We start from the raw sequence: 12726 nt of genomic DNA on the forward strand, positions 1-12726 counted from the left end.
ATCAGAAAGGAATTTTTTTATAAGTGGTTGTTTTCTTTACTGTGGAATGACTCATGAAGTGTGTGTACGTGCTGGTCTGTGCTTATGAAGGAAAGGCTGAGCCCAGCTCGTGCTGAGTCACCACAGTTGTACCGGAGGATTGATGCACTCTGACTTGGCAAACAAGTGTCTCCTAGAAATGCAGTCTGCAGGCATGGCTGGGCTTTGGCTGATTGTTCTTGAATGTCTCACTGTTCAGATATGTCAACACAAGAGTTGATTTAAGGGACTTTAGGTTTTAAAACGGTCGTTAAACAATGAAGAAAAGATTTGATGCAAATTCAAATAATGAAAATGACTCTTTTGCTGTTAGACTGCAGATATGTGAACCTGCTCAATGCAAACACTGAGAGAATCTCCTTCAGTATGAGAAAGGGAATGAAACATAAAAGGCTGAGGCTTTCCTGTGCAGAATGAAAAATGTCACCGTGAATTATTAAAACAAACTGGATTTCTTCCTGCGTCCAGGAGGAGAAGCTGCTCATTGACTTCGCTGCTTTACTGTCCGACTGCACGATGACGCTGCAGAGACACGAGGCTGATGTCACGTCTTCAGTTTTCTTCCAGAGACAAAGGTCAGAACGTTTGATTTGTTCCGTCTGTTCTCTGAAGATGTTCTATATGTGGCCACCTGGGGGCAGAGTCACAACCTTTAAACACAACACGGTCACATTATATCATATGAAGAAGAATCTCAAGCCACAATGAAGGCAGATGCTGTGAGGTCAAGGTTGGAGGAAGGATTCACCAAGAGTTCTGAAGAGGGACGTTATTTAAGGTCTGAGTGTATCCAGCCACTCGTTTTGTTTGAGACGATCCATCATCCATCATCCATCCTCCATCATCCATCCTCCATCATCCATCATCCATCATCCATCATCCATCCTCCATCCTCCATCATCCTGAGTCATGGTCAAATGGCTCCTGTCTTCTCTGGATGTATTTCAGTTAGCTTTACTTCCTGCTGTCACTTCCAGCCAGTTCTTCAGTTCACCTGTTTTCAGTTAGCCAATCAGACGTCGTTGTATTTAAACCCCCTGTGGTTCCACTTCCTGTTTGATTCCTGTCCTCCTACCTCCATGAACACAGTGGTGCTCTCATGTGTTTCTATGTTTTGTGTATTATAGTTTTTTATCTGCGCTCTGATTTTTCCACCTTCCCCTGTTTGGTTTGGACGATGCTCCCTGGTTTTCGGACTTTTCCTGCATCATCTCAATGTAAGATTTCTGCCTGCTGGTTCGTTAAATCACTATTTTTGTTCAACGTAGTCTCATGAAGCAATTTGTACAATATCTTATAAAAAAGTCATTCACATATTTTCATGTGAAAATGTCCAACAATACGAACGATCAGTCTCTGCAGCGAAAAATGGCTGAGATCCATTTATTCTTGGTGGAGAATGTTATAGATATTAAAGCACTTTTAACTGCCTTGTTTATGAAATGTGCTTTACAAATAAACTTACCTTGCATACAACACTTTATTTATACCTGCATTAATATGTCTGTAAAAAGCATTTTGTTCTCCCCCTCATCATTCATAGTTTTTATAGATTATCACAATAGATCCACTGTTAAACAAAGTGTTTCCCAGTGAGACGCAGCAGCAGCTGTTACTCGACCCGGCCGACACTCAGGGATCTCAAATCCAGTCGGTTCGATGTTTTATGTTCCTTCAAGAGGCTACTGAGTTCTCCTCCTCACCTTTCAGACACCACAAGGTCACAGGGAGCTTTTGTATGCGAGCGCCCTGCAGCGCCTCAGACCAGACAGATGATGTCATACTGCAGGTGCTGAGGGACGGTCTCTGGGTGAGACCGTCTGGACGGAGAATCGTCCTCCAGAACTTGTCTCTGCTCAGACTTCCTGAATGTTTCAGGCCAAATCCTGCAGACATATCCAGCAGTACCACCTGGACCTTTTGTGTGGGATGGAAAACCACAATAAATTATCCTCTGACTGTGCATGTTTAAGAAAAAACCCTCAAACTGACTTTTTAGCTCTTTCCCCGACAAAAGCATCAAAACAATGATTTTTATTCACATCACCAAGTTGAAGATTTATTCTTTATTGACTCTGTACATTCATGCAACAGCCACATTTCCACCTTCTGTCTGTCGGATGAAAGCTGATAAATGACCGAATACGTTTATTTTCTGGCTGCACAACTCGGAACGGGAATTTCTCCACAATGTTTAATCCTTGAAACCAGAAGTCCGACATGTTGCACTCGCTCCACCATCCATCAATCTGTCTGCACACCTTCGCCAATCTGAGGGATCGGCTTTATATTGCTGCTCAACGTTTCCCCCCTCTTAGATGTGCAATGATGGAAATATTAACTATGTGACAGAAGTGACACACAAGTGGGCTTTGCTAAATTTAAACGCTGGATGCTGCAAGTACAAGTCTTTGCTTTCAGCGATGTTCAAACAGCTCGTCCAGCCTCAGCACGGCAGTATAGATACAGCTTGATTACACTCAGATGAGATAAATGCAGAGGGGAGAATACTTAAGTATATAACTCTGAACATGAAACTGCTTTTAAATTCACTAAGTATAGTCTTTTATATGGATTTGCACCAGATTGCACACACACACAAATACCAGTCCCCTAAATACGTTTGATAATCCACGAATTATTCTGAGAAATCACGCAAATCTTAGAAAACTGCCTATATCACAATGTTATAGAGAATATTTGTCCATTTGCAATTTTGTATTTTTAATTGACAAAAGTAGAGAAATGAATGGAGTCAAATATGTATTTATATAAATTATTTTTCACACTTAAGATGCTTTTAGAGGGGGAGAAACATCTTAAATTTTAACAACTAATATTGAAGCCATTCCTAAACTAATAAAACACACACTTATAAATATCAGTCCACTAAACATGACTGATTTCTTCCTTCTTTTCTTCTAATTCTTGCTGATTTAGAGAAAAACACAGACAAACCCAGATGATGGATGTATAGTGATGAAAAATGTTAAAATGCCGACAGAATCTAGAAGTGAAAGGTAAATGATCTGTATTTACATTGCACTTTTCTCGTCTTGATGACCATTTAAAGCTCTTTACTTTCTGTGTGTGTGATGTGTTCCTTCAGGCGAGTGGAAAAGCAAACCGGCCGAGCTTCAGGATCATCAACAAGATGCGACTCTGGGTTTGAGCTGAACCTTGAGAGACGTTGACCTTCCCGGTGCCAAAGGGCCCGGCCGGCTCTTTGATGGATCCTTCTGGGCATTTTACACACAAAGTCGCAAAGTCTGACGGCGCTGTGCTGAGCCTGTGTGGAAGTAAGCTGCGAAGCTTTGAAGGCTGCGCTTCAGACGACTTACCTGAGCGACCAGGTGACACGTGTGCTCTCAGGCTGATTCTGCTTTCTGCAGCATATTGAATAGAAGCAGGGATTTAGTCCAGACATGCTGATATTTTATGACATCTAGGTTTTGACTAATTTAGTAGTAAACTACCTGTGTTATTATTTAATGACCTCAAACTGCTTTACTATTGTTTTTAATGAAGAATCCATCCAAGGCCCAACAGTCCCTTAAATTCAATCAAGCTGCAACAAATTAGATATCAGACCTCTAAATAGATACAATAAATATTTATTTTTTCAGGAAAAATCTCTGTGAAAACATTTTTTTTAAACTTTTTAGTTTGATTCATGTCCCATCCACTAACACGGAAAAGGCAGGATTTAGCTAAATGCTAAATTGTCTAATTTACGACTTTATTCTCATATTATTAATACTTTCTTGTCACTTACATCTTTATTTTTATAATATTATGACTTTATTCTCTCTTCATGTGGCTGTAATAGATTTCTCATACTTAACTTATTGACTATTCACACGGGGCCTATGGCCAGTTTCTCTATTTACTTTATTCTGAAGTTTTCCTTTCTGAAGCAGCTTGATGATCCAACAGCTCTGTGGCAACGTGACAGAGGAAAGTTGAGTCATTTCCACGTAATTTGCTGCCTGATGCATTCGTGCTCATGTCTGAGTTTTAATCATAAAGTCATCATAGCTGCTGTGGAACTCCTGGAGGTCGTATCTGGGCTAAACAAACACGAACCAGGTTCCTCGGCCCTAGACCGTGAACTGAAGCTCCCCGTGAGCGCCAAAGTTAAAGAGTTCATTTCATTCTGTGCACACAGAGCCCTTCATGAATTTTGATTTCTCACAGTTTCCAGTTATCGTGCACAAGACGTTTGGGAGTGCGCCGGGTTTGTTGGGCAAGAACCTATAATTCAGTGGCTTTTCAAAAGCTGCCAATAGTTTCATTGCATTTCAATAGAAGTTGTATTCTGTGGTTTTAATTCCATGTAGCGGTTGTTCCCCCGGTGTTTGAGTCCTGGTCCCACTGATCCCTGCGACCCCCTGTAGCGGCACGGCCAGGTGGTGCAGTGTATCTTGGCAGCGTCTTCTCATCGTATATTACTCAGTGAAGGAGTCTGGGGCTTTTTCCTGAAAACAGCAGCTGCAGATGGACGCTGACTCCGCGGCCACTTCTCTCCCTTTGTTTAATATGCATTCTTCACTCGGGCCGTCCCTGAGGCGTGCTGATTGAAACATTTCATTGTGTTTTATTGAAACGACTCGGGGAGATCAGCCAAAGCATGCGCTCTATTCCTACTGGAGCTGAAGAGTTCAACTGGTGGGTTCAGCTAAGTACATTTACTCTAGTGCTGTACTCAGGTACACATTTGAGGTACTTGTAATACTTTGCGTCCTCCTCTACTCCGTCTCTGACGGAAAATATTGTAGTTTTCACTCGACCACATTTGTCTGACAGCTTCAGTTACTTTTCAGACGTCTTTAAAAAACAACAACTAGTCCCTCACTAACAAGAATGACAATACACTAAACTATTTTCGGAAAAAATATTCAAAGTTTTGCTTAAAGCTTCAGAGCCAAAAGTAAATTATGGCCCCTGACGCAGAAACATCCTAAATCCACCACTGGTATGAAATAACTCAGCTGTAGATGTATAACATTTATTTTTTATAGGAGTTATACTTGTTAAAATTCCTGTACAAATTTAAATGTATCTGTGTGCAACCACCTCATAATGCCTCTTAAAAAAAAGAAGGTGGCCAGTAAAATATTTCGTGATTGCCTCGTCTGTTATGAAAGGCAATTTCCTGTGCTTGTGATTTTTCTCTGCAGTGGAGGCAAAGACAGAGAGAAGGAGGCAGACGCTCAGTTTGGGATGAAAGAAGAACACAGGCGGGTCTTTTTTGCGTCAGAAAGTTCCTCGGCCCAGTTAAAACTCTCTGCCGCTCACGAGACAGCAGCTTGTTTGCAGAAGCTCGAGTTGAAGCTGCAGAGCGACTGTGCTGCTTCTCTGTGGCTCGTCCGGCTCTGACCTGTGAGAGGAGCCGCTGATGAAGGTAAAACACTCTTTGTCTTCTGCAATCGGACAAAGGACGAGAGCAGAGGCTGATTCCTTCACTGCAGATGTTAAGATCCTAGTTTGAACTTTGTTTTCTGGGTCAGTGTTTGTTCTAAACTCGTCTGTTTGTAATGTTGTGTTTCTCTTGTTCTGTGTTGATGCTACTTCAGAATTATGTGAATTATCCTCAGACTCTTCTACAATATTCTGTCACTTTTTATTGTTTGTTTTGTTATTTTTATAAACCTTTACTCTGCTTCACTTTATTAGAATGTGGCACATACAATGTTCAGATGTTGTGATGTGGATTGATGGAGGTTTTGTGCGACAACTGATTTCATGGGAGATATTCATGAATAAAAACATTTTTTATCGGACATTAAATCTTTAATAAAGTCGTCTTCTTCATTAACTGTGACCCAGTAACATTTAAACTGATGCTTGTACCTCTGCAGAAATCTTTTATATAGATTCCAAAACTATTCATCTAGACGCTGTGGCTGCAGAGGTGTTGAGTTAATTCACCTGTTTTTTGACAGAGTCTTGCAGGGACACCCTCCCTCCTCCTCCTCCTCCTCCTCCACAGGCCCCAGATGGCTGCTGTTTGCCTTCAGCTGCTGCTCGCTGCCCCCCTGTGGTCGCTGCCCCATGTGGGAGCTGCTGCTGCTGCTGCGTGGTCGAGCTCCACAGAGCTGCTCGACGCCACCAGAGCTGCAGCTGAGGCCCAGTCTGACTCCAGGATGCTCGCTGCAGCTCCTGGCGCTGCCTCTCGCAGCAGGCGTAAGAGAGCCATCTCCTCCAGAGAGATCAAGGCCCTGCTGGATTACCACAACCGGGTCCGCTCTCAGGTCTCCCCCCCTGCTGCTAATATGGAGTACATGGTGAGGAGGATCCGACCGGAGGCCTGATGAAGTGGTTTATTATCTTCAAAACTTCCTGGCTTTCGATGTATATTCTAGTCAAAGAGCTGAATCATTTCTTGTTTTCCTCACCTCACAGAGTAAAATAAAAACGTCTCTTCTCTCGCTGTCTCCTCTGCACAGCTGTGGGATGACGGCCTGGCCCAGTCGGCCGACTCCTGGGCCTCGCTCTGCATCTGGGACCACGGCCCAACACAAACCATGAAATACACGGGCCAGAACCTGTCCATCACCTCAGGAAGGTACAGTCCTCAGATCCGTAGAACATGTGATGTACTGTGACACTTTCTGTGGCTGAGGTGGATGATTGACAGGATGTGTTGGATGTGACAGGTTCCAGTCGATCACTGACCTCGTCAGGTCCTGGTACAACGAGAGGCATCAGTTCTCTTACCCCAGCAGATGCACTGGATCCGTGTGCTCGCACTATACTCAGGTACATCCAGAGGAAACTGGGTCCAGATGCTTTTTCTGTATCTTTACAGTATGAATTTGATTTATTTATTCATATTTTAGCCAGTTGAACTAACTTTAAATACACTTTTATACACATTTATCCTGTTTTGTATATTTTTGTTTATCTCTTTTCTGATGTTGCCCAATCTCGCAATGTGAAAGAAATGAAAAAAACATTCCTGGATCCGACCCCTGATATGAATTAGCACCAAACTTTAATGGGTTCTTCTGTGATTGATACCACATCCTTTCACTGAGTTTCATGGAAATCTGTCCAGTAGTTTTTGCATCATCTTGTTCATAAACAAACAAAGTCTCTTACAACAAAGCAAATCTTAAACACAAGTGACATCGGTGGAGTTTGGAAATGTGTCTCTTGAATTTGTGGTGCGATTTGAGATGTGAGCATCACACTGTGTTTCTGTGGCCCCGCTCAGATGGTGTGGGCGAGCACCAGCAGGCTGGGATGTGCCGTCAGGAAATGCTCCAACGTGAACGTGTTCGGAAGCAGCTGGAGGGAGGCGACGCTGCTGGTCTGCAACTACTCTATAAAGTACGTTCTTCATATTTATCTGTATACACACACTAAATACATATATACAGCAGGAGTGTGATGATTAAGTTCAGTTATGAAGTTTTATATCATAGAATAATCCCCTAAATATCAATATACTGCAAATAGTGATTAAACTAGTAAAGTACTTAAGTACAATTATGAGGTACTTGTATTTTGCTTGTGCATTCAATTGTCTGCATGCATTTTGTAATTGTGTAAAAAAACACATCAGCTAAGATGAAACTAAAAAACACTACATATAAATTTAAAAACTCATGTTGATGCATAAGTAACAATAAAATATACTGTTTATAATATTACCTTTAATGGTTTAATTACATTTTACATTGATATACATTTATTTAAATACATGATCAATTAGTTTGAGAAAATTAGTTTGATGCTCGATACGTCACATTCACTTCAGTCAGAAGTAAAACTGTGAAAACACGACTTTTACTCATGACAGAATATTTCACACTGTGGTGCTGCTTCTTGTATTTATTGTTTCCCAGATAAACCACATCAGCACAAAAACAGGAAACACACACACAAGTGTTTTTTAAACCTTTATTTATCATTTAAAAGGAAAAAACAACTCAAAAACACATTTGTTCAGCATCATGTAACACCATTCATTCCATTCACAGGATATGAATCAGGTATTTCTTGTCTTTTCTTAAACACGTATTCGAACACTGAGCTGCTGTGTGTTTCAGAGGAAACTGGGTGGGAGAAGCTCCCTATAAGACCGGCAGGCCTTGCTCCGTCTGTCCGTCCAGCTACGGCGGCTCCTGCTGGAGGAATCAGTGCTCGCCAAACGCCAAGACCAGGAGACGGTCCAGATATTAACACAACGCAGCGTTTTAAATGTGTTTTTAATGGAAGAGGAAAAGGTGATTTATCACGATTTGTCCATCTTGAAATAAGAAACGCTTGCAGAAAACAATGCAGCTGTCAAGGTACCACTATGTTCAGAAAGTCTTTATCCATGAATGTCTCACACACACAGTTGAGTTGTAGAGCTGCAGTATGAATGTTAATATTTTTAATAAAACACAAGAGTAATAGTTTTCTGGTATTTGGAGAAAATGTCTTGTTTTGCACTGTTTTTAAATGAATTAGTCGTTGGAGGAACTTTTTAGAGGCATTGACCAGATTGAAGCACTTTTACTGTACAGATGAAACCGACTGTAACCTGGGATGTTACTGGTTCTGTCTCCAACATGATTAATAAAATCATTTTACTGCTCAGTGGTTTAAAAAAAAAAAAAAGTGTTTAATTTGTCCTTTTGCACGACTGAACATTAATTAAGTTATTAACAAACTGACTGAGGCTTTATGTCCCAATAAATAATCTGCTGTTCACTGCTTGTTCACTCTCTGCTGCTGCATTTCACCTCATTACATCTCACCATCCACCCCCGGGAGGCTTCCTCTGCCATAAAGCTGGAGACTAATGCAGAGTTTATGGTCTAGAATATGAGGGAATCAGGACACACACACACACACACACACACACACACACACACACACACACACACACACACACACTGTACGGTCACGACAGCAAACATGTAAACGATTGGATATGGAGCCAGTTTTGTTCGACACATAAAATTAGTGAGAAACCAGCAGAGCGGCCTGTGGGTCAGCATTTACGTGACTTTATTACCCATTTATCTTGGCAGCTTATTACTCTGCACAGCAGGAGGCAGCGAATATGGTTTCTGCTTTGATGGAGATATTTCTGCATCTTATCCGACTACTGACACAACCCAACCCTCATACGGATCAAAACATGATCCGGCAATTCAGGGTCTTTCAGTGTCTACGTGGGTTTTCTCCTCCCACAGTTCAAACACCTGCAGATTGGGGTCAGGTTGATCAAAGACTATAAATTGACCCTTCATGTGATTGGCTGTTTGTTTTGTATCCCAACATTTCTAACTCTTAATGTTAATTAAAAGAAAATACCATATATCACTGTGATACAAGAATTTGGTGCATTGTTCTTCTAGACTTTTAAAAGAAATCTCAAACTAATCCTAAACTGAAACTACATGAAAACACTTGTATTGTGACGTTTGTGATAAATGCTGCTGCCTGGATTGTGCACGTATATTACATTTAACACCTTCATTTGTTTGGTGGAATAATTATAAAACAGGTAAAATTACAGAAAACAACTAGAATGACAGAGAGCACAGAACAGTCTCCTCATGAAATCACATTTAAATTCACTAAATATGATTTTTTATTTGAATCTGCATCAAAAAACCCTAAATATGTCCAATGTTTTCACACGAAGATCCATGAATTATTCTCTGAGAAATTAAGGACATCCACTAAATTTCAAGGAAACTGGTTGAGTTCTTTTTCTGTAACTCTGCTGAACAACAAACTAACGCAGACAGAACCATGGAGGTGATTATGAGCTTTGTCTTGTTGAGTGAAATCAGCTAAATGGTTTAAATTGCTGCTGACAAACTGTGGACAAACATTTGAAAACAAAACTTCTCTGGGTCTCTGACTCTTTCTCCTCGGTCAAAACTCGTGACGTCAATCATCGCACGCCGTTTGTTCGCTGCCTCCCTCAGTACATTCTCCACTCCTCTGTCTTTTATGTCGCTCCCCACCCTCCTGCCTTTCTCTCTCTCTCCCTTTTTCTATAAACTCTGCGTCTTATTCACTCCTCATCCATATCTGGAGAAACGACCGTTTGGTGATGAGAAAAGAGGGAAAAGCACATAATCACTTTATGTCTATTTGAGTTTCTATCATCATGTTGCCATGGTTACAGCCGCTATATAGATTGGTGTCCATACGAGCCTGGTTACTGTTTAACCTCCCCACCCACATTTGCCCAGATTAGGAAAATCAATAAGATAACAGCAGCAACACCGGCCTTACCTTGCACCAACACCCTTCTCACACCACGGCACCCTGCGCTAAACTTCCACATTTTACACCTTGTGGTGCGGGAGGAGAAAGTGGATTTTACAACATATGGTTGAGAGGCGGCAGAGGACGACATGGTCAATGTAAACACGCACGTCAGTTCAAGTATGGAACTTCCATTCGGTGAGTACACTTTGTTTTTATCAACTTGGCTCGGTGGTTTCAGCCGGTGGAAGAAAAGAAGCTCGAGTGTGGCAGCTGCTTGTGTTTTCCTTTTTTTTCCTCGTCGGCCGGTTTGTGCTGCAGCCGTTTTGTCTCCTGAGCTCCGCTGCTGGATGACGTCCGATTCCCAGTGGAACTATCATCGCCATTTGTGTCTGGCGTTTTCTCACGGCTGTAATCCAGGAGGTGTGTCAGGGACGTGGGGTTGTTCGGCGAGGCCATGGGAGCCGGGCCTGATGGTGATGGTGGCTGTGAGATGTCAGAGCAGCGAGAGCACAGCAGGTCTGAAGTATTTAAAGATGATTGTTGAAGGAGTTTCAGAAAGTCGGATGAATTCAGTTTTTATTCTGGATCTGAGGAGCGACATTACCTGTGAAAAGCTACGATGACACTTGTTGAAGCTTAGTATTCTGTCTCGGCTACAGTCTGCGATAGAAACACAAATACAGTGGATTTCTTTAAGATCACAGAAATCTGCTGCAGGATAAAAACGTTTCCAACAAGCGGAGGCCTCATTGTAACATCTCTCACACAGAGAGCCGGGTTCATGTTTCTACTCACGGAAGGATTTGCATGTCACGATGGGATGTGGAGATGCAAATTCATTTTCACAAACCAAATGAGAGAAGAAAAGATTAAAGAAGAGGGAGAATGTGTCTGAACAGCTGCTGAAGCTTTTCTGGACTCACTTACATCTTTGACTCTTTTCTGATTATCTGCCCTGTTTAGTGGTTTAATAACTCAGCTTTGTATATTTTCCTATTCTCACTCTATTGAATTGGTTCAGTACAAATAGCAGCACAGCCAGTTTGACACTATTTCACTATGATCCTTGTAAAACAACAACAACAATGGCGTCTTTATACGACCAGAGAATAAGCTCATAATGTTGTCCTCTGGTATTTGACAGATTCTTCATGTCGACTTTACCGTCACCTTCTGGCCTGTGATGCTTGTTTCAGAGCCTTTACTCGTTTTTGTGTTTTCATCTGGACAAAAATATTTAGTTAGACAAAAGTCGTGTGGACGGAGACTTTCGTACAAATGGAGGAGAAATACCTGCAGAAATATAGACAAGGCCTATAAATTACAAATTAAGATTCAGATATTACCAAGAGTACTTGAACTACTGTAGCACACTTTGTCCCAGTGGCCACTCGTAGTAATGCAACAAAAGAAAATCCCCAACAAGCATTTACCTCAAAGGCAACTGGCTATGATATAATGTTATGGGGCAACAGCGACAGTTTGATAAAAGTGCCAATAAAAAGCTCAAATTGGCCATCGAAGGAAAATGTTTCATCGCTGCCAAGGAGACGTGTGAGGACAGCAGATGAGCGACAGACGCAAAAAAAAAAAACTAAAAGAAAACACACATCGAGAGTTTGTGGTGCGGAGCTGAAAATGTGTCGGTGATGTAAACATGATCACGTGACCTCCGCAGCGGAGTTAATACGTCACTTCCTGTCTCTGCCTGCTGCACCCTGTGTTGTTCAGGTGTAAAAGACAAACTCTGTAACCAATTCTCCAGATTTTACCCAGAAGTCAGGTCTCAAAACAGCTTAACACAGAATATCTGCTCCAGACTGTTTATAATATTTGATTCAATTCATTTCTAAACAGACAAACAAATTTGGTTATGTAAAAAAACCACCATGATTCCAGGAGGGTGTCTCAGCCCTGGCGTGATTAGTCGGCTGCACGGCGTTCCAGTACAATAGCAACATTTTCTGAGAGGATTTGTTTACAGTATACGCTTCACAAACCAGGACATTAATGTTACAAATACATTCTTTGGCAGCGGCCGGCTCTAAGCTCCTCTTTGGCCTATATCGGGTTATACTATGTTTCTTTGTCCAAACAAAGTGCAAATCACTGAGGTTTAAAGTGGAGCTGACAGAATGTCTGCGGGGAGTTGAACAACCTTCTGCGTCGTGTTCACTGAAGATTTCCCGTGTTGCTGAGCAGATCACAGCTCGGTGAAAAAGATCAGGGTCTATGTTTTAAATATATTTGGATCCTTTCAACCCTTAAACTCCGCAGACGAGCTCCTCTCACAGCCACTTAAAGCTCATGTACAAAACACACAACTGTGGGTGAGACACATGGGATTAATTGCTCAACGGTCAGTGCCTGGATAAACTGAGCCGCTGGGTGAATGTAAACATGACAACAGCCGTTCAACAGCTCCACGGCAGATATGTGTTTGCCTTCCAAGCTGAATGA

The 12726-nt window shown here is 41.7% G+C and overlaps 1 protein-coding gene across 1 annotated transcript; it reads left to right on the forward strand.

The window, feature by feature from the left end:
• The first annotated feature begins 1115 nt into the window (after nt 1-1115).
• On the forward strand, nt 1116-8610 carry r3hdml (R3H domain containing-like). The gene is made up of 9 exons (XM_035159683.2): nt 1116-1256; nt 2982-3059; nt 3149-3392; nt 5220-5443; nt 5985-6326; nt 6489-6607; nt 6699-6801; nt 7259-7374; nt 8097-8610. The coding sequence occupies exons 4-9, from the start codon at nt 5438-5440 to the stop codon at nt 8227-8229; spliced, it is 819 nt and encodes a 272-aa protein (XP_035015574.1). The 5' UTR covers nt 1116-1256; nt 2982-3059; nt 3149-3392; nt 5220-5437; the 3' UTR covers nt 8230-8610.
• The last annotated feature ends 4116 nt before the right edge of the window (nt 8611-12726 follow it).

The sequence above is a fragment of the Hippoglossus stenolepis genome, chromosome 6 (assembly GCF_022539355.2).
Source record: "Hippoglossus stenolepis isolate QCI-W04-F060 chromosome 6, HSTE1.2, whole genome shotgun sequence".
Taxonomy (NCBI): domain Eukaryota; kingdom Metazoa; phylum Chordata; class Actinopteri; order Pleuronectiformes; family Pleuronectidae; genus Hippoglossus; species Hippoglossus stenolepis.